The sequence below is a fragment of the Cavia porcellus genome, unplaced genomic scaffold (assembly GCF_034190915.1).
Source record: "Cavia porcellus strain 051 isolate PalLab524CR breed Dunkin Hartley unplaced genomic scaffold, mCavPor4.1 scaffold_20, whole genome shotgun sequence".
Classification (NCBI taxonomy): domain Eukaryota; kingdom Metazoa; phylum Chordata; class Mammalia; order Rodentia; family Caviidae; genus Cavia; species Cavia porcellus.
Window position 1 is genome coordinate 24056041 of NW_026947503.1, and position 23122 is coordinate 24079162.

General features: G+C 39.8%; 1 protein-coding gene and 1 non-coding gene across 2 annotated transcripts in view; both read left to right on the forward strand.

Annotated features, from left to right (window-relative positions):
* The window catches only part of Ccbe1 (collagen and calcium binding EGF domains 1), a 260835-nt gene that overhangs the window by 232599 nt on the left and 5114 nt on the right, over window positions 1-23122 (forward strand). The window contains exons 7-10 of the mRNA XM_013157228.3: window positions 12551-12671; window positions 21548-21687; window positions 21781-21816; window positions 22710-22745. Coding sequence (XP_013012682.3) covers window positions 12551-12671; window positions 21548-21687; window positions 21781-21816; window positions 22710-22745 — 333 coding nt within the window. The remainder of the gene's footprint in view (window positions 1-12550; window positions 12672-21547; window positions 21688-21780; window positions 21817-22709; window positions 22746-23122) is intronic.
* LOC134471886 (small nucleolar RNA SNORA25) lies at window positions 19664-19791 on the forward strand. The gene has a single exon (XR_010041592.1). It is a non-coding gene; the product is annotated as a small nucleolar RNA SNORA25 (small nucleolar RNA).

Sequence of the window (23122 nt, forward strand, 5' to 3'; positions counted from 1 at the left end):
TGTAGGGAAGTACCCATGTGGGTACTTTATGTCACCAAGGGTAAGGACTGATTCGCTCTACATAAGGCTCCACGGGTGCCTGGTGGGATTCCAGTTCTCTGGTCACATCATCATGCTGTCAGTAGGGACCTGTAATGGATCTGGTGACCTGATTTCTTGGATGACCTTCTGGACCCAGATAACCAGTCTTTATATACCTGAGGTCAGTCCATTTGCTAGCTTGTCAGCAACTCTGGAATTGCTCTTATACTGATGAAACATAAACTTACTGGTTTGTTTATGTAATTGCCTCAACTCAAGTCTCTTAGTAGATCAAAGAGTTGTATATAATCTGTTTAACTTTGGTCACCAGTCCTTCTAAAAGGCAAAAATGTAAACATGAAAAAAAAAATCTCTTTTCCATGTGCAACAAACTAACAGCTGGCCCCTAATGAGAACAACAGCTCTCTGTTAAACAAATCAACAGGATGAGAAGAAAAGTATCTTTGCAGGGCTCTTGTGCTTTGTTGGTGAAGACATCGATTTTAGTAGAGGCACATATGTATGTATTGTATAAACATTAGTAAAATATGGATATAACCCTAAATAGTTTGTGATCTGATTGGGAGACCAGGCAGAAAACTTTATATTATATGCTGGTAAAAACACAGGGAGATATAAATAAATATATCCCACATAAAGATCTCCAGGTTAAGCTTGAATTAATGCTGTTATTTATTGAATGAACCCAAAAGAGGCTCCATGAGAAAATTTCATATTCTGGAGGACCAAGACCTGGAGAATACAGGTGATTGTCGTCTCAAGGCATAAAGCTAGGTTACTATCACTTTACTTTTCTGAACATAACCCACAAGCTGTAGGGAAATTCTCTCTAGTTGCAGTGATCTTTGGAATAGTAGAGTTAAATGTCACAAGTTATTCAGAAATTCATTTGGTAAGTTTGTCTTAACCTCTGTGTGAAATTTTATGATTCATCAAAGAAGAAATATTAAAAAGAGATTTAAAAGCTTGCCTCAAAAACCTGTCAGCCTCAAAAATCTTGCTGTAGGCTATATAAAAATTTCCAAGGTCATATTAGTGTTCCAATAATGCTCATGCCATTGGATTGGACTAGAATTGTTCTCTGCCTTACACCAAATTCTCCCTGCAAATGCATCATGACACTTCTGAGCTGATGCTGACATGCATGGAATGTTATGAAGAGCAGTTCATTTTTAAAGGTGACTGTTAGACTGTGTTGCATTGTGCAGTACATAAAGAAGTTTTATAACGAAAATCTCATTTAATTGTTGCCAGATCCCTATAAGGAAGATTCTCATATTCTTAGGGAGATAAATTAACTGCCCAAAAGAGCAGACCAAATACAAGCTCTTCTCACTTCTGTGTTGGTGCTTCGGTCATCAGTTGGTTTTAACATCAGCTTGGTGCTGGCAGTGCCATCTGTTCTGTTGCCAAAAAGCACAGGACAGCTGCCCAAATAAACATTGGCCAAGTAGTAAGTACCAGGTGTCTTGGAGGTGGCCCACCCCCAGTATTAAATGGTGTGTGAACATGTTGAACTGCACCGTGAGTGTACAGTCAGCAGAATTCTGACTGTGAGAAACACTCCCCTTCAAATGGCCAGGATTCTTCAAGGGGCAAATTACAAAGAAAAGACAGGTGAAGTAGAAACCTGCCAAAACAAGGAACTTAAAAGATGTATTAAATGAGTAAGACTAAACTGTAGTGTCTAGTGTACATTGTTGGGTGGTAAATTATTTTTTTAAATACAAGAAGTAATATAAATCAGGATAGTGTTTAATTTGGGGGTGGTGAGAAACCAGGATGGGGCACAGGAAAAGGAAATCTGGAGTGACTGGCAAAGTTCTGTTTGTTAACTTGAGCAGTCATTAAAGGGATACTTAATTTCTGATGATTTCCTGAAACACATTTGTTTATTGAGGTTTCCAGAGTCTATGCTTTATTTTCTACTGAAAAATTTTTTAAATAGAATGCAGAACACAGTGTGTTTGCCGCTTTCATTTCTTTCCTGTGATATTGAAAGAAAATAGATGACTAAGTAAGGGAACTTGGGGATAGATAAAATATGTTATTTAACTTAGAATAAGTCTGAGTCTTGTTGGAGCACTGAATTAAAAGGAGAACCAAGAAGCCTGTTGAATATTTTTTAAAGTCACCTGCAGCAGAGATTGAGTGGATGGCTTTAAGAGTTTCAGGGAAGGAGACCCTAGAGACGTAGGACCCTGCCAGCAAGCCTGGACTTGGTAGGTCCTAGATTACCCAAATGTTTGATGTGTTCAGTCTCCCTTGGTGGCTGCCTAGGGAGGCAGGGATCTCTTCACTGTTAAACCAGCAACTTCTCCCCATGATGAGTAGTCAATGAAGAATAATGATCTAGTGTTTATTGAGCACTTACTGTGCCCTTTTGTGAAGTGGGAAATGAGGAAACATATAATAGTATGGAATCAAGTCATACCTGAAGTACACTTACTATCTAACGACAAACCAAACCAACAGTGTGGGTCCGTGGATGATGGCTAGATCAAGAGGGGTTAGAGAGGCATGAGAAATTGAGAGGTTGAAGCAGTTTCAGAAGAACAGATGGCAGCCTGCTAGCTGCCCTTCCTCTCTCTAGTGCTGCCTTCGAGGCAGTGTATGGCTTCTCAGTAGATCATGGCTTCCTCTGCTGCCTTGATCCACTTACTCTGTAAATGAGTCTCTCAGGATTGTTGGGAAGACCAATTCATCTTAACGTGACTGTGGGTCATTTTAGCCAAGTTCTGTAATATTAATGTAATACTACTTGATGTAATGATTAAAAGCACAATCTAGAAGCAGATTGATTAGGGTTAAATTCCCCACCACATGCCATGTGACCCTAAGTAAGAATATTTATCTCTTTGTGCCTCAGTCCTTACAAGAAATGGGTAATAATACAACCTGCTACACAGGGTATTCATAATGATCAAATTAATATTAATGAAGGACCGAGAGAAGTACTCGTCACCTAGAGAGAGCTCTGTAAGTGTTTATCAAATAAGTAGTTAACATTAATCTTTGGCAATGTTTGCAAAGTACTTTACAGGCAGCATCTCATGAGTCATGCCAACAGCTAATGTGTGTCCTTACAAAGCTGATATAACATAATGATGAAGTAAAGGCTCAGACTGCATTATTATAAGCTTGCTCTCTCATACTTGGCACCCTCTGGGCTTTTATTTTCCACTCACCCCTATCCTGGTGCAGGAGCTGAAAGGAACCCACTGTAATTCCCCAGTATGCATCTGTTGGGATGCTGAGATCAACATTTACTGGCTACTTCATAACTTCAACAAGGGATCAAACGCAGCAGGAGGGGCTCTGGGAAGCAGCTACAGAGCTCTGCCACCTGCAATTCTCATCTTCAGTGCTACTTGTAAATTTTTAAGTACAGCACTATCCAAGATATGGTCGAGTGGTCCAAACTTCTTGATTGATAGATATACAGAGGAAAAGCTGGAAGTGTCAGAAGATTCACCTGAAGTCACACAGCTACTCAGAAACAGAGCCAGGGGCAAGTCCAGATAGACCAGTGCTGCTGTGTCTAAGACAATAACTGGACACTGGTTCAGACGTGTTAAAGACGTCACCATTCTAATCCTGTGGCAGGCTTTGTAGAATGGATGGTACTGCCCCCATCTTACAGAAGAGACCTAGATACCACTGGTAGAAAGTGGCAGGCCTGAGATTTTAATGCAAGTCTGGCAAAGCCCACAGATGAGATCCACATTTTAGTTTTTTAACTGGAAACAGATAGTAAAATTGGACCAATCTTCAGCTGCTAGTGTTGACCTTCTAGCCTGTAGTTGGAAGGGATTTACTTGTTTCCCCCATTGGTTCACTCCAGGACTCCAGATAACCACTTGTGGGTTGGAGTGGTCTCTTGTGATGACAGTATATTGCCAGCACCATTTTAAGTAAACCCCAGATCACAGCCACATCCTAATGATGTCTGAACTGTGATCCTGATCTGAAGTTGTGCAGAGTGGGCTTTCAAATTACACCAAATTCTGATCCTTAGTCACTTCAACTGGATTCTGAAAAATGACCACAGGGTTGTTGAATGAGTGGCATTTCTGGCAAGGGTGCCTAACAGTCCTTATATCTTTCCGGGAACACTAGATCTTCTTAAAGTGAAATCTCGATAAAACACACTTTTATCGAGAAGACTGGGTGGTTGGGACTCTTAACCCAAGGATCTGCAAGGCTGTCCTCACCAAAGGATTCTGATACCTTCACTAGAACTCTGGAAGACTGAGGCAGGAAGATAGCAAGTTTGAGTCTAGCCTGGGCAGCTTAGCAAGCCCCTGCCTTGAAATTAAAAATTTTAAAGAGTAAGGCTGGAAATGTAACTCAGTGAAAATGGCTGTGGGTTCAATCCCCAGTACTGCAAAGAGAAAGTCCTAATGATAGTACCCGAGGAAGACAGAGTTGAAGATTCCTGGAGCTTCCTGTTCCCAGAGTAGCCTGGTATCCTAGTCTGAATGGATCTTAACGTACCTGGATTTAATTGGGGTTTCAAGTGGAACGAGATGCCTGGTTCCTAAAGGTGTGGAGTTAAATCCCAGAAATGTGCCTTCTGCACTAGATTTTGTACCCTGAATTAGTCCCCCAGAGGGAAGAGACTAGAATTACCATTTATTAAACAGTGTGTTCCAGGTACTGTACTGGGCACAGGGTGTACATATCCCCACTTAAACCTTATGGCCCTAGAAGTAGATGTTACTTTTCTCTTTTGCCAGTGAGGAAATGGAGTTTGAAGTATTGAGTATTTACATGGTTAACCTGACCTCAAAGCATGTGAAGGTCACTTACTCCCACAGGCAGGCTTCTGCATTCCCCTAGAACTAGTAGTCCAAGGTAAAAGCTTCAGTGCCCTTTAGTCCTCATTTTGAAAGCTGCACATTGTCACCTCTATCATACTCTGTTCATTAGAAACTGCTTGCTAAGTCCAGACCACCCTTAAGATGGGAAATTAGCCTCTCCTTTAAGAAAAAAAGAGCATCATAGAACTTCTGGGCATGTTTTAAAACCACCAAAATCACTACTGCCTGTTGATACTGAAAACCAGCCTAAAAGTGGAGGTGAACTGTCAACTACATTATTGGTCCTCACTTCCAGAGCTGAGTGCTCTTTAACCATGTCTTGGTCACCATTGGAGCCACAGAACTGTACACAGCTTAGCACCTAGTAGTTAAATAGTAAAAGTTTGAGCTCAGTAGTAGTTGATTAACAGAGCGAAAGTATGAAACACAGGTTATGTTAATTATGATAATGAGTTCTAATGGTAGCTAGGCAAACTAGCTAAGGAAGCCACTTAAACGTAGGAGGAGAACCTCTACAATCCCTTGAACCTCTAACTAGCTACAATTAAAATGAAAAATCATGAAAATGCCTTGCAGCCTTCGCAAACAGTCTCCCTTACAGTAGGGACACTGCTTTCTTTTTTTTTTTTTTTTTTATTTAAGAGGAAAAAGAGAAAAACACAAAACAAAACAAAGCGGTGTAAGGGTACACGTAATACAGAACTACAAAAAAAAAACATAACAGTAAGAAATCATCTGTTAGTAGATTACATATTATCATCTTGAAAATAGTTGCTCAAATCACTGTATCAAAGAATACAAGGTGGACATTCAAACAGGGAGACTGCAAACAGCTGTGTTCAATGATCCAAAAACATTGATATAGTCAGCTATTTAAAACCCCTAAACACACTTGCTGTTATATCCGTTAGAGCTCTTTTTCTTTTTTCTTTTTTTTTTCCCTCTCTTTTTTAAAACAAAATTTACACATTTTGGATTTTATTACTCCTTAGTGCTTATTACTTTTTTGGGGGGGAGAGAATACAGTCAAATATGGCAAAACAAAGCTGTCAGTCAAAACCAAGGATAGACATAGCACATGGTGTGGAACAGAGTACAAGGTTATCAACAATAGTTATCAACGTTGTCTCTTGTTTCCTTAAAAAGAATTGTCTATCTCATTAGATATTATAAAGTTGGACAAAACAGTAGAGAACAAGACCAATAAAACTTAGGCATTGTAAACATTACAGGACTTCCAAAGAAGACAATAGTCAAACCAGAATGGGTATCTTAGTGAATCTTATTGCCTTCAAAGTAGTTGCCTATGTCTTCAAACTTGATACTATCATATAGAATGGAACAGAGTCTAATCAGTCAAAACAAGATCGTGGGAGTATTACAGGACTTCAAAACAAGTTAATAGGAAATCAAAAAAAGTTTCTATTTATATATCCTAATTTTTTAAATTTTTTCTTTAATTAAGACAAACATAAGAAATGACTAAATAATTTTTTTAAAAGAATAAGGGGGAGATTGAGATAAAACAGGACATAACAATATAACAATAGAGGTCAAAGCATGACTGTTTCAGCAACCTAGTACTTCACCACCAAATAACCCGACTTAATAGTAGTTACGATAGTGTCTGTCTTTTTCCTTGAAATATTTGGATAAAACTTCATATACTCTAGCTTCAAGTATTTCCATATCAAGAAGCCCAGAATAAAGCCTTTCTAATTAATGAGTGAAACCTTTATAAGGCTTCAAGGCCACTTAATGGGGAATCATGATTACCACATATTTTTATATATTTGAATCATTACTTACATTAGGGAAACTATTCGGTATTCACACATGCGAGATTGATTTATTTCACTTATGAGTATGGTCTCAAGCTGCGCCCATTTATTGATAAATATCTCAATGTGATCCTTCTTTATAGCTGAATAATACTCCATTGTATAGAAATACCACAACTTTTTTATCCATTCCTCAGTTGATGGACACTTGGGTTGTTTCCAAGATCTGGCGATTACAAATTGTGCTGCTATAAACATAGGTGCACATATATCACTGTGGTATGATGCTTTCAGTTCTTCTGGGAATATGCCTAGAAGTGGAATAGCTGGAATAAATGGGATTTCCAGTCCCAACTTTTTGAGAAATCTCCAGACAGATCTCCACAAAGGCTGTACCAGTCTACACTCCCACCAGCAGTGCAGGAGAGTTCCTTTTTCCCCACAGCCTCTCCAGCATTTGTTGTTGTTGATTTTCTTAATCCTGGCCATTCTTTCAGGAGTGAGATGGTATCTCAGTGTGGTTTTAATTTGCATTTCTCTAATGACCAATGATGATGAGCATTTTTTCATGTATTTATTTGCCATTTGCATTTCTTCATCTGAGAATTGCGTATTCATCTCAGATGCCCATTTTTGGATTGGATCTTTGAATTTTGGAGGTCTGAGTTTCTTTAATTCTTTATATGTTTTAGACAAGAGGCCCTTGTCTGAGAAAGAGTTCACTAAAATCTTTTCCCAGTTTGTGGGTTTTCTTTTCACTATGCTGGAGATTTCTTTTGACATGCAGAAACTTTTTAATAAGAAGTGGTCCCAGTTATTGATTCTGGGAAGTATGTCCCGTGCGGTTTGAGTCCTGTTCATTAATTCTTTACCTACTCCTATGTCTCCAAGGTTTCTACCTAATTTGTCTTCCAATAAATTTAGTGTTTCTGTTTTAATATTCAGATCTTTGACCCATTTAGATTTTAATTTAGTACATGGTGATAGACATGGGTCTAGCTTTAGTTTTCGGCAAATGGAGAGCCAGTTTTTCCAGCACCATTTATTAAAGAGACTGTCATTCTTCCAGTGAACCTGCTTGGCTCCTTTATCAAAGATAAGGTGGTTGAGTGTGTTTGTAGTTGTGGTTGTATCTTCTAATCTATTCCACTGATCTTCGGCTCTGTTTTGATTCCAATACCATGTTGATTTTACTACTGTTGCTTTGTAGTATAACTTCAAGTCAGGGATTGTGATGCCTCCTGCTTTGTCTTTGCTGCTTAGAATTGCCTTTGCGATTCTAGGTCTCTTCTGGTTCCAGATGAAATTTAGGAGTGATTTCTCTAGACCTATAAGGTATGTTGATGGTATTTCTATTGGGATTGCATTGAATCTGTATAACAGTTTTGGGAGAATGGCAATTTTCACAATGTTTGTTCTTCCTATCCATGAGCAAGGGATGTCTTTCCATTTTCTGAGATCATCTTCAATTTCCTTTTTCAGTGTATTATAATTTTCACTGTATAAGTCTTTCACTTCTTTCATAAGAGTAATTCCTAAATATTTCATTTTTTTGCTTGCTAATGTGAATAGTCCAGTTTCTCTTATTTCCCTCTCTGTAATTTTGTTGTTCGTGTATAGGAATGCTATTGACCTCTGAGTATTGATTTTGTATCCAGCCACATTACTGAATTTATTTATTGTATCTAAGAGTCTTTCAGTGGAGTTTAGGGGGTCTTCTATGTAGAGTATCATGTCATCTGCAAACAATGATAATTTAACTTCTTCTTTTCCTATCTTTACCCCTTTTATTTCTCTCTCTTGCCTAATTGCTCTGGCTAGTACTTCCAGTACTATATTAAATAGGAGTGGTGATAAAGGACATCCTTGTCTTGTGCCCGATTTTAAAGTAAAGGCTTTCAATTTTTGGCCATTTAGTATGATGCTGGCTGTTGGTTTGTCATAAATGGCCTTTATTATATTGAGGTAAAGACCATTTATTCCAATTTTCTGTAAAGTTCTTATCATGAATAAGTGTTGGACCTTAGCGAAGGCTTTTTCTGCATCTATAGAAATGATCATGTGATTCTTATTTTTGGCTTTATTGATATGGTGGATTACATTTATTGATTTGCGTATGTTGAACCATCCTTGCATTCCTGGGATGAATCCCACTTGGTCATGGTGTATAATCTTCTTGATGATTTGCGGGATCCTATTTGCCAATATTTTATTGAGGATTTTTGCATCTGTGTTCATTAGGGAGATCGGTCTATAGTTCTCTTTTTTAGTTGGGTCTTTCTCAGGTTTTGGTACTAGAGCAATATTTGCTTCCAGGAATGACTTAGGAAGGATTGCTTCCCTTTCAATTTCATTGAATAGTTTGAGGAGTGTCGGCATTAGGTCTTCTTTATATTTCTTGTAGAATTCTGCAGTGAATCCATCTGGGCCTGGGCTCTTCTTGGTGGGTAAGAACTTAATTACATTTTCAATTTCATTAGCAGAGATTGGGTTATTCAACAGTTTTATATCCTCTTGATCTAGCTTTGGTACTTCATATGCTTCTAAGATTCTGTCTATTTCTTCTGTGTTATCATACTTTTGAGAGTAGAGGTTTTCAAAATAGGTGTTGATGATCCTCTGTATTTCTATTGGGTCTGTAGTGATTTCTCCTTTTTCATTTCTTATTGCATGAATTTGAGCTTTTTCTTCCTTTTTTAAATAAGGTTGGCTAGGGGCTTATCGATTTTATTTATTCTTTCAAAGAACCAACTCTTTGATTCGTTGATTCTTTGGATTGTTTTCTTAGTCTCTATTGCATTGATTTCTGCTCTGATTTTTATAATTTCCTCTCTTCTTTTGGCTTTGGGCTTGACTTGCTCTTCTTTTTCTAGCTGTTTGAGGTGTAGCATCAAGTTATTTATTTGTATTTGTTCTGTTTTCCTGATGTGGGAACTCAGTGCAATAAATTTTCCTCTCAGCACGGCTTTCATTGCATCCCACAGATTCCGGTAAGTTGTATCTGCATTTTCATTTTCTTTTAGGTATTGTTTAATTTCTTCTTTAATTTCTTCTGTGACCCACTGATTACTCAAGAGTGTGTTATTCAGTTTCCATGTGTTTGCGGAATTTTTGCAGTATCCTTTGTCATTAATTTCTAATTTCAAAGCGCTATGATCCGATAATATGCAAGGGATGATTTCAACTCTTTTGCATTTGCTTAAATATGTTCTGTGAGCTAATATATGGTCTATTTTAGAAAATGATCCATGTACTGCTGAGAAGAATGTGTATTCTGATGTTGTTGGGTGGAACATTCTGTATATGTCTATCAAACCCATTTGTTCACAGGTGTGATTCAGTTCTGTTATTTCTTTGCTCATTTTCTGTCTGGTTGATCTGTCCCTTGGTGTCAGTGGTGTATTAAGGTCTCCTGTTACAATTGTGTTACTGATAATTTGAGTTTTCATTTCTGTTAATAATTGTTTATATAACTGGGTGCTCTGGAGTTTGGTGCATATATATTTAAGATAGTTATCTCTTCCACTTGGAGTTTTCCCCTTACGAGTATGTAGTGACCTTCTTTGTCCTTTATGGTCATTGTTGGTTTAAAGTTCACGTTGTCTGCAAACAGAATGGCTACTCCTGCCTTTTTTTTGATTCCTGCTGCATGAAGAATTGTTTTCCATCCTTTGACTTTCAGTCTGTGAGTATCCTTCTGGGTTAGATGGGTTTCCTGTAAACAGCATATGGTTGGATTTTGTTTCTTGATCCATTCTGCTAGTCTGTTTCTTTTGATTGGTGCATTGAGACCATTTACATTAATGGTTATTACTGTTAAATGCTGGTTAATTGTAGGAATGTTATCTCTCTGCTGTTGCATCTTGATCTTTCTGTTCTGTTTAATTATTTGCTTTGCTTAGTGGTTTTTTTGTTTGTGTATCTAAACTGTCTTTCAATATTTTTTGCAGGGTTGGTTTGGTGTTCATGAAGTTCTTCAGCTGTTCTTTGTCATGGAAGTATCGTATTGCACCATCTATTTTGAATGATAGTTTTGCAGGATATATCAGTCTTGGTTGGAAATCGTTTTACTTTAGGATCTGGAATACTTCACTCCATGCTCTTCTTGACTTTATCGTTTGTGCTGAGAAGTCTGCTGTGATTCTGATAGGTTTTCCTTTATAAGTGATCTGTCTTTTCTCTCTGACAGCTTTTAATAATCTATTCTTGTGTTGGATTTCTGGGATGGTGATTATTATATGTCTGGGTGTAGTTTTATTTTGTTTATGACTGTTTGGAGTTCTATATGCTTCACTGATCCTGATGTCAGTTTCTGATCTCATGCTTGGGAAATTTTCAGCTATTACTTCTCTAAATATCCTCCTGACATCCTTCATGTTGTCTCCCTCTCTTTCATTAATCCCTATCATTCTTATGTTATTCTTCTTTGCATCGTCTTGCAGTTGTTGTATTGTTGTTTCCTGATTCCTTGTTATTTTCAAAAGATCTTTCCTTTCCTGTTCACTAGCTGCAATCCTGTCTTCAAGGTCTGAAATTCTATCTTCACTTTCATTAAGGCGGTTTTTACAACTTTCAGTGGAGTTTTTTATTTCCTGTATATCTCTGTGCATCTGCATTATGTATTCTGTTTGTTTCTTATATTGCTCATCTAGGGATTCTATCTTTTCGTTTAGTTCCTCCAATTTTTTATCTGTGTTTTCTTTAGATATATTTAGAATCTCTTTCATTTCTTTTATCATTTCTTCTTTTATCTGGGAGATTATTTCGAGTTTGAATTTCTTTAAAGCTTCCTGGAGTTGCTTGTCAATTTCAGTAGCTATTGTGTCCGATATATGAGGTGGATGGGATATATTTTCTTCTATATACATCGCTCCTAGGGCTTCTTGAGATGGGCTGGAGGTTTGAGGTTGTAATTTGGTCTTTCGTTTTGTCATTTTCCTATATTTCTGTGTTTCAAGTGTTATTTGAAAGCTTCCTCAGGATCTGTTGAAAATCCCCTTCTATGTTTAGAGCTACTGAGACTCTGGCACCGCGCTATCCCAAGCCATTGGGCCTACAGAACCAGTGGTCCTCCTCTGCCTGCTCAGAACTCCACAGTTCCAGACAAGCTGGGCCTCAGGGACACTGTGCGCCCACCTGCCCCTTGGAAGCTCCACAGTTCTTCAATCGCAGCCGGGTTAGGGTACTCACCACAGGCCGCGGTGCCTCAGGAACCTGTGGACCCTCCCTGGTTGCAGAGATATCCACAGCCCTCCAGACACATGGAGAGCCCGATGCAGGCACCCCAGATCCGCCCAGCTCCTCCTCTGTACACTGATGGCTAGGCGTGGCCGAAAAACAGGCTGGGCTCGGCTGATAGTGTGGGCCGGCCCACCCGTCGGGAGTTCAGCAATTCTCCAAGTGTAACCGAAATGGGGAGGCTGATGTGGAAGCCTCAAACCCACCTCTCCCCTTCACTGCACCTGGAAGCCTGGGGGGACTCCAGCAGTCTGGGCGGAGATTTCCAGAGTCCTCCAGACATGCAGAGAGGCCGGTGAGGGCACCCCAGATCTGCCCAGCTCCTCCTCTGCAGACCTATGGCCAGGCGCGGCAGCTAAACAGGCTGGACTAGGCTGATAGTGTGGGCCCGCCCACCCGTCGGGAGCTCAGCAGTTCTCCAAGTGTAACTGGAATGGGGAGGCTGATGTGGAAGCCTCAAACCCACCTCTCCCCTTCACTGCACCTGGAAGCCTGGGGGGACTCCAACAGTCTGGGCGGAGATTTCCAGAGTCCTCCAGACATGCAGAGAGGCCGGTGAGGGCACCCCAAATCTGCCCAGCTCCTCCTCTGCAGACCGATGGCCAGGCGCGGCAGCTAAACAGCGGGACACTGCTTTCTGACCACGGTGTCCCCTTTTCTTTGCAGATTGCTTTGCTCCCCAACAGTGCTGCTGAGCTGGGCAAGTACATCACTGGCAACAAGGTGCTGGCCTCAAACGCCTACCTTCCAGGACCCCCTGGCCTACCTGGAGGCCAGGGTCCACCCGGTGAGTGTGGAGAGGAGCCCAGGGGACTTATAGAATCACCAGGATAGATTACAAGAGGTCATGTTCTGTGGGGGCCAGGTGGTGGTCTCCGGCTTTCATCACAAGAAATGAAGCAGTTGTTCAGGGAGCAGGCATGCCCACGTTACTGACAGGGCCTTGGGAAGTTGGGCCCTCCAGCCTGAGAACCCCTTACAACTGATAGTAAATTGAGAGGAAAAGGTAACTGTCTTGGGATTAGATATGATTCTGGAAGATCATTTTAATAGAGAATTACCAAGCTATTACTTAACTTCAGGATGCAAATATTTGAATACATACAAAACTACATGGTATAATCATTGAGTTCTACCAATTCCTGGCCAGCCTCGTTTCCACTGTTCTGCAGTTCTTGTTCCATCTTCCCTTATTGATACATTCACCCTTGTTATTACTTCTATCTATATAATTTTCTTTATAAGTAGACATTATTGAGCTGTAAGTTAAGATGTACCCATGTTAAATTATGATTTGGTGAATTTTGGCAAATCTGTACAACCTTGTAACCAACATCCTATGCGAAAGTTCCCATATACCCATTTGTAGTCAGTGTACTGTCCATCCCCGCCAATCTGCTTTCCTTTACCATAGCTTTACCTGTGCTGGGATTACACATCAGTAGTAGCTTATGATCTTTTCATCTATCTTCTTCAATTCAGCATTTGGTTTTAGAGATTCAGCTTTATTAATTTGAAGAAAAAGTTTTGGTTTTTTGGCAATACTGGGGCCTCTATACCAAACTACATTCCCAGCCTTCTTGGTCCTATCATTTCATTTAAAAATGCAATGAAAACTTCAAAAACCAGTTACAAAGTATTTTATGTTTTATCATGAGCCCCTCCATAGACAGATCAATTTTTTACATCAGTAAACACAATCATATTAGTGTTAGCAAAGGATTGTAAATCATTGTCTGATCACTGGTTATCTTTGCTTAGCAGTGTGTTAAGAGTTTGAAATGACATCCTGACATTCTAAAAGGGAAGACAAGAGGTAGGCAGTGAATGCAAATAGAATACAAGAGTTTCTAAGGATGATCTTGAGGCCTTCATAGGCAAATGGAGACAACTCATTGGTGAAATAAGAATCATATTTATAAATATCACACTATGTCTCTAGTGTAAAAAGTAGTAAAAAATGTAGGAGTAATAAAACCTAAAATATGTAAGTGCTATTGTAAAAAAGAGAGGAAAAGAAAGTACTCTAAAGGATATAACTGCATGTATGTTTAAGTGTGTAGGAATGATAACCATATTACTAAGTTTTTGTTGGATCATTGAACAGAACTGTTTGCAATCTCGCTGTTTGAATGTCTACTTTGTATGTTTTACTTTTGTAATTTGAACAACTATTGCTAAAGAGGACAATATGTAAGTTATCAACTACTGATTTCTTACTGTTTATTTTTTTGAAATTATGTATTTCTACCCTTTTTTCTTTTTATCTCTTTAAATAAAAATCTTTTTAAATACAAAATAAAAAGAATTTCTACATGCTCTCAACTAAGTGTGCAGATACATCCTGATGTGGGAGCTGAAAGAAAGGAAAAGTTGCTGTAACCTGCAGCAGTCAGGAATTTGGAGCTTGATTTGCACATAAAAGATTGGTAGAATTTGTCCAAGTAGAAAGAATGTGGATAAGTTTTAGGTAGGACAATCAGCAAGAATCAAGACTCAGTCTTTCCTAAAGGATTTGTGTGTCTTCAATACTTAATCTCCATCAAATACAGACACTGTAGGTCTTAGTCTGAACAGAGAACTGGCCCAGAACTTGGGTTTGTTTTTTTGTTCATTCCTTGACCTCAGGTTCTCTGGATTGTGTCACACTTTTCTCCAGCAGATGCCTCCTATAGGCAGCCTGTTGCTGTTTCTAAGTAGTAGTCTGGAGTCTCTCCTTACAATTCGATTCCCACCAGTGTTCTCTGCTCCTCTATAAAATAAGCTCTTGCTTTACTTCCCTGGGGAAGTTCATTTCCAGGCCATTCAACATGTCTCTGACCAAGGACAGCCATAGGGCACGGGAGGCATTGACTGGTATTGTAATCTAAATATTGTAATCCCTTTTCCCATCCTCTTTGTACTCCAGATAGTTTCTATTTGTAATGTCGTTGAAACTTTATTAGAATCGCGGTGAGTTAATTCCAGTCTACCACCTTCAATGTAACTCACAGCAACAATAAAGACAATAAGACATATTCATAGTTATAGGCAGCCAAGGGCTCCTAAGTCTGACCCAGGAGAGAATTCACAAGAAAAAGGCCCCTCCCAGATGCTAACCCAGGATTTTTTAACTTGTGAGGTAGGGAGTGGCTCCACAATGAGTGAAGATGAGAATGGTGGGAATTATGTAATTTTAGCTGAGCTAGCCCAGTGGCCAGAAGGCACCTCTGCAATATGCAGAGAGCATAGTGTGCAGAAAGACCAATCTGCTGCATAACTCAGTTGAGGTACCATTTGAATGTTTAGGAGGCTGTTGCATCAGTTTCTGATATGTAGGCTTTGTCCTCTGGGAAATTATTAAACCCAGTTGATATTCTTAGAGCTATGTGACTCTGCCATCCCGCTGTGCTCAACCATTTATAGGGAGACATGAGGTGAGGAAACATGAAACTATCAGCGGACATTAAAGATTACATGTTAGTACCTCAGCTAGCCCAGTTTACATGGCTTAAAGCCAGTCGAAGGGAGAAATAGCTTAGCCAACTCTGTATACAGCAGTACATGGAGACAGGGCCTGGTTTAACTGATGCAGAAGTAATTGTTCTGCATTTGAGGAGAGCCATCCAAATGGTCTTATACAGACTGGCTTTTTTTTTTTTTTTTTTAAATCATTTACTAGCTTTCCTTTCCTAGTCTGCCATTTGGTTTCTAATATGCTTTGAGCTGTCCATGGTCCTTCATGGAACAGAGAGCACTGAGGATAAATGAGCTTTTACAGTGAACTAAACCCTTACATGAAGAATTTGTCACTTCCTACTTAGAGTGTTTTTGAAGCCCTCCATTGAGATATATCAGAACACCTAGAAAGCTAATACATTCCTCTTACTTTTAAATAAAAGTTCCTTCTAAGGCCTGTGATAAGTCACAGGTTGGAGCATCAACATAGGAAAGATAATGGGTTGGAATCCTTTGCCTTTGGTAGTGATGAGCTGGCTTTGGCTCTCTATTCTCCACTGTTAAATATGAGGCACTCTACTTTTGTGTCAAGGCCTCTCATTTAAATGTACTTGACATACAGTGATGTCTAAGGTTCATTGATCAGGTAAATTCAGGGAAGATGTTGTCTCTAGCCTGTGTTTCTGCAATTGGAGATAAAATATTTAATTATTGGAGGATCTGCTCCCCTTCCTTCCCATATAAACTTGTTTGGAATGTAACTGTGATTAGCAGTAATAGATGGGGCATGAAACATAATTGTATGGAATATCGCCTTCAATATTTAACTTCCTATTGTTCCCTGAACTAGAAAATTCTGACACATACTGACATATGAATGAACCTTGAGAACATTAGGCTAAATAAAGTAAGTCAGTTAAAAGACACATAATCTGTCATTGCATTTATATGCAATATCTAAAGTAGTCAAACTCACAGAAATATAATAGAAACTTAGAAATGGAGCCTACAGATGTCCAGTGGGTAATTAAAAGTTGGATGAAACTTGGCATTTAGATTTTATTTTATAATCATTTTTTATTACCTTAAAACTTTGAGTCAGATCCCTGCTTAACTGTGCACATTATGATTGATAATCACTTAAGGAGTCTCCAAAATGATAGGCTTATTAGCCTTAAATTTGCCCAACTTATTGCATCTCCCTTCAAGACTGAGGATATAAAGATAAAAGTGGCTAGTTTTCAGGATTTGCTCAGGACATCCAATGCCAGGTTATACAAAGTACAGCTCCAGAGGCCCTACCTGGTACAACACCTAGAAGTCTTCAGTCATTGTATACTAAATCTGCAGTCATCTTGAAATACAAGAAAAGCAGAGCTTCTCAGCCCACTCCATAATGAAGTCATCTTCCAGCCAGAAACATTTATCCCATGCCAGGAACTAAAACCCCCTTAAGCAGGAACCATCATCTCATGATGGGAACCAAATTGTGCCCTCAAGCAGTGACTCTCCTAGAACCTCACATAATCCACCTGCTGTAGTCAGGGATTGTAAGGAGAGTAACAGACAATACAGGATGCATAATTTATAGTATTATTTATAGTGGTCACCCAAGGAGTTAAATACAAAGAAAGTGCAGGAAACCTGTGCACATACTAAAGACCTAGAAAATCTAGCCAAGGCCTGGATCCCATGGCAATATCCTGCATGAGTCAGCTAAAGATGTAGGGCCCATGACAATGCCTTCCACAAATCCACCTTTAAGACTGGAAGCCCATGACAATGACTCGTGCAAGTCTGTTTCATGGATGTGTGCTGGTCAACGGTGGAAGCTAGCAAGTCTGTGCCAGCAGGATGAAGAATCTGTGCCAGCAGGCTGAGAGTTCTGCACTGGAGCCAGGAAGCAATGCTCAAAAGTAAGAACTAGAGCCCCACCGCCACCACCAAGAAGTACCATAGCCATCCTCAGCAACAGTGAGGTCCTAAGCTCCTCCAACAACAAGAACAGCCGAATTCGTATCAGGCAGCCAGTGGACAAGCTTCTCATGGAGATTCAATAGCACACATCTTCCCCTCCAGAGCCAAGAAGTAATGCTTAAAGTAAGAGTCAGAGTTCCCCCAAAGTGAAAAGCAGGCATTCTCAGCAATGAGGTCCGGAGCTCCTTTGATGATGAGAACAGCCAAGCTCTTATCATGAAATAAGCTCAGTAAACTGAGAGCCAGGAGAGCCCAAGGCAACAGGAGAAGCAACAGAACCAAACAACAACCACACTCTTCCTCTCCAGGGCTCCTTTTTATGCTGGCAACAGTCCTGGGGTGGGCCATCTGCACTCAGCACCATGCTGATTCAGCTCAGCTGGTGTTTAAGTTGACCATCAGTTTTTAATCTACCACACAGCCTGACATGCTGATCAACAGGACCACAACTTGGTAAGGATTACCTATCACCTATACAAATCCTGTACCCTTGCTTTTGTTCCCCTTTTCTATAAAACCTCAAAGCTCTGTCAGCCCTTCTAAGACAGATTTTGAAGCTGTTTATCTGTGCTTCCCAACATGGCCATGCTGATTAAATCTCCTTTCCTGCTCTTTGCCACTGCTCTTAAGTAGAGAGGAAATGGGAAAGAATTGTTCAGTGGGCATAAGGTTGGACATTTACAAGATGAAAAATTTGAGATCTCTTATACAACATTGTGAATGTGCGTACTACTACTGAGATGCATGTATTAAAATGGTTAAGATGATAAATTTTCCACCACGATGTTTTTTAAGAGGTGCTCTCAAATCCACACTCCCTTTTCCCTCATCCTTCCTGGTTTTTATTCAAAGTCTACCGCAAAGGTGAGAAGGGTGCAACCCAACACCTCACACAACCGTGACTCTTGAGGAACCAGCAAAGCATTCCCTGAAACTGTCCCTGTGTGGCGGTTATCGTGCATCCCTGTGAAAGTGTGGGATGCCCCAGTCTTCACCAAAAGCCCAGCCCACACTAGGATCATTTACAACCGTAACTGCCTAAACACTGCGTACTTCTCCTCCCCATTAACTTCCATGACAAATGATAATAACCAAAATCTGGCACACATGCAAACAAGTATTACAAACAGTTAAATCAGTTGTTCTTCAATGTATATATTCCCAAAGCAGTGTTGATGTAGGCCTCTGAAAAGAATTTTAAAAGCAAAAACAACAAAAATCCCTCAGTATCTAGAGTGCAGATGACTAGCACAAATGAATGAAGGGGACTGGGGGTAAGGGGTCAAGAGTGAAGAGAATTGATCACAAATTCCATTTAAAAAGGCAACCCCCATTTGGGGCTCCAGTTGTCTGAGCCAATGGCAGAATCATGGTCTAGATTTTTGTTCTTCCTCTTTTCAAATTGAAGACAAAACCTAAGTATTTTTATGAAATCTTCTAATTTTAAGATAGAGTGCTCAGAGGTAATTGTGTATCTATAAATATATGTATGTATATAATATAAACATGCAGAGTATGTTTGTGCATATATGCATTATATAGTATACATCCTATTATATAGAAAGTATGGTGTCGAATGAAGTAAGTGGTTAATTCTCCCAGGAAGAAGTGGTAAGGTGCTTTTGGAGGTACATGGCCCATGGTGGGTGATTAAATGAGGATGGAGGCCAAACAGGAAATCAGTCTAGGCTCAGCAGCAGCAGGGTTTATTTAGGGTGTGTGGGGCCTGAGAGGTAATGGGGAGTGCGGTGATGGTGAGAAAGGTGCCTGGAGAGGAAGACAAGAATGAGCTACCAGAGTGTGCTGTAAGTTTGAACTGCATACAAAGGGAAACTGTAGGGCTTTCATCTCCTCAAACACTGGTGACATTTAGACAGATGTCACCCCAACTCTTTCAGATGTTCTGTTTTACTTTTGGTTTCTCTTTGTGTTTCATTTTTGTGTTAGCTTGTAACACTTTGGCAGAATACCTAGTAAAAGCAGTTTAAAAGAGGAAGGGTTGGGGCTAGGGATTTAGCTCAGCAGCATAAGAACCTGCCTTGCAAGCAGGTGGTCATGAGTTCAATCCCCGGTACCAATTTTAAAAAAGATCTAAAAGATGAAGGGATTATGTTGGCTCATGGTTTCAGAGATTTCAGTCCATGGTCAGCCAGCTCCATCGCTCTAAGCTTGCGATGAGGCAGAAATGTCATGGCGGAAGGACATGGCAGAGGGGAGCTGCTCACTTCATGCCTACCAGGAACAGAAATGGAGAAAAACAGAGGAGGAGTCAAGTACCAGACACAGTGCTCAAGGTCACATCCTCATAATCCACTCCATTCAGCTAAGCCCAATTCCATCATCTCCAATAATGTCATCAAACTATGATTTCTTTAAAGAGGGCATGTAGGGCTATGAAACCAGGAGCTCTTAACACTGTAACCAAAGATCGAAATTCTCTACAGATACCGTAGTCACTCAATAGTGATGTATGCTCCTGGGTAGGTATAAAACTTAGTAACTCATTGTCATGCCTCAATCTGTGATTGAGTGATATGAGGAAGACCTAACTATCTCAAAACAATTTAATTTCACCAGTAGATTAACTCATTTTGATAAGTTAAAACTCTCATGACCCAATCACTTCCCAAAAGCTCATCAGCAACCAACCCTTCAACACAGTGAGATTTTGGGGGACATATAGCCAAACCATTAGTAGTTTTAGAAAATTTCTGTTAATGTAACTTTTAACTTTATTGGTGTTTTCATCAACTGTGACCAATTTACTGATAAACCTGTCAAGAATCTTTTCATATTGTGTTTATGCCCATTTGACTTTTTTCCTCTAATTTCCATCTTTGCTGAAATTGTCTATCTGTTGGGGTGAACCATCTATCTTTTTCCATTATCACCTTTAACAATGTTAATTATTGTTACTTTAAAATCCCTGACAGGTAACTCCAGTATCCAAGTCATCTCTTAAGTCTAGGTTTGCTAGTTGTTCATTTGACATTTTTGTTTTGCTTTTGGCTTTTTCATGTCACTTAAAATTTTTTATATTGTATGCTGTACTTCATTTGTTGGAGAATAATAGATAGATACCCTCTTCTTTTGTTGGGGTGTATTTTGCAGTTTCCAGATTTTCAAATTCTTCCAGTGATGAGATACTGTTGCCTGATGCTTAGTTGGGGTGAGGATACCAGTGGGGTTTTCTGAGTGTTTGTGCTCTACTCGCAGTTTTCAGTTGCCCTTACATCGCTCTGTATTCTCGCTCTTCCCCTAGAGATAGCTTTCAGTTACTACTCCATGATAGAATTGTGAGAATAGAGAACGCTTTCAGATCAGCTGCTACTGCCGTCATCCTAAGGGTGAGCTGTGCGTGTGAACCGTGAGGTGAGGTCTTCCTGTGCCCATTCACCTGCAACAGGCCTTGAGTCTGTAGCAAATCTTGGACAGGACAACATTCTACCCTCACTGTGGAGGAGGGCTGCAGGAGAAAGAGTTTGCTACTCCACTTCTGTGATACCAAAGAGTTGCAATTAGGAAAACTACACAGTAAGACTTATTTTAGAAAATAATACTAATACAGAAATGTGAAGAGTGGGTGAGGAATAAATAAGATTGATGAGGAAATAGAGGGACTCTAGCTATGAAGAAAGAATTGAGTCAAACAAAAGAAAGGCAGAAGCCTAAGTTATTTTTAGTGCTTGATATATGTGAGATACTATTCCAAGTGCTCTGTATATGTGCGTTTTAATTCTCATTCATTACAGCCATTCTGTAAAGAAAACTTTGTTAGCCCAGGTTTAGAGAGGAGAAATTGAGGTCCAAAGAGTACAAGCAGTTAGTCAGAGATTCAGACCTTGGTCTCTCCAACACTAAAACTTGTACTCTTAACCACTATCCAGATGTGGTTACTACCCACATGTGATAGTATCCTGATGTGATGAGAAGACGGAGAGGCTCAGACAGTTATCAGTAACGTTGGGAAGGAGCAGGTCACTGATTGGCTAAGGAGATTGTGGAAACAGGAAAATATTGGCAGGTTCTCACGTTTCTGTTATGACCGGTAGTCTGTAAAAAGAGAGGAACATGAGGAAGTCACTTTGATTAGGTTAAGTTTAAAATTCCCGTGGGGCACCTTTGTGGTGGACTCAAAGGGGCAGAGCACGAGGAAAAGTGGCTGCAGCAGCCCCTGGACAATCTCATCCGCCAGAACCCCTTGCTTTCCCACATGCTGTGGGTTAATGAGTTGTTCTTTGATTACAGGCTCACCAGGACCGAAGGGGAGCCCTGGCTTCCCAGGCATGCCAGGCCCTCCTGGGCAGCCCGGCCCACGGGGCTCAATGGGACCCATGGGACCATCTCCTGACCTATCTCACATTAAGCAAGGCCGGAGGGGCCCTGTGGTCAGTATCTTACCAAAGATCCACTTACTGTTGGGGGAAAGTATGTGTCCGATGCCTTTTCTTTCTATTAAACCGGATCCTTGTATATCGCAGGGCCCACCAGGTGCACCAGGAAGGGATGGCTCTAAGGTAAGTCTGTTTCCACCTACAATGCAGGCACCAAGTAAAGTTTAATAAGGACTATTTATCTCCTTGTGTTGCATGTGGCAATACTAAAACAAACATGTGTGGATCAAGTATTCCAAATCCTAAAATGTAAAATCTGAAGCTCTTTTAACATTGACATGGTGCTCAAAAATTTGGGGATTTTGAAATATTTCAGATTTTAGATTTTTCAGATTAGTGATGCTTAACTGGCAGTCTATGCAAACATTCCAAAATCCAAAGACTTTGATATCTGAAATACTCCTGATCCTGAGCATTTTGAAAAAGGATACTCAACCTGTACTTTTACCTGTAAAACTTGAATAAAATTTAAAGTTTGAAATAAACCCTAAAAGCAAATACAATCACCAGTATCATGCCTAAGAAATAGGATCCCTCTGAGTTTTAAACCTCTGTTTTATGATATGTTCTCCAGTGTTGTTTCACAGGGTGGTTTCTTTGTTTGTTTGCTTTGTGTATCTCCATTTCTTTAAGATTATTGAGTCAAAACAGAAGATTCATTCTATGTAAGTGGGTGATTTCACTTTTGAGGACTTCCTGCTATCGATCCCCAAAAGATGTCATGTGTCAAACTTTAGAAACTTTTTATTATTCCACATACTGCCTGGAAATACTTGTCAGATCTGGCTTGAAAATATATGACTTAGGGAAAATCAGAATGAAGAACACTTCACCTGAGTATTTTTATTCATATAAGCAGTCCCAGAAACCCAGCTACACTCCTACATTTGTTTCCTATAGAAAATAACGTGCTTGTTTTGTGCAGGAAAATGACTGTGATTGGTGATTGTCTGAATAGAGTCTGGGTGTGGAATTCATATGTTCTCGCACACTAACCCCTGCCTTTCTGTTTGTAGGGGGAGAGAGGAGCACCTGGACCCAGAGGGTCTCCTGTAAGTGGCCCTGTCTGTCCTGCATCCACAATGGGAATGTACTGTTTTCAGCTCTTACATTTATGAGAGCCCAAAGCAGATCCTCATAGTAGAAGCCACCTAAGCAGGATGCTGGAGTTAGAGCATCACGAAAGCCTTTAGCAGCTGGTCTTGATTACTTTCTAAATTTATTTTCCATTGCTACTTTTCTTTTATCTTGGTTAATCTTTATGTGGAACATTTTCTATAAAGCTAAGCATGTCATGAGTCTGTTTCCAGTACAGTGTATCTTAAATATCTTAGAGAACTAGAATAGAAAGCAATGGATTTTCAGAATTTGAAACACTTGAGAATGTAACCCAATGCAGTGCTAACAGGTCAGATGACCACCTCCTTCA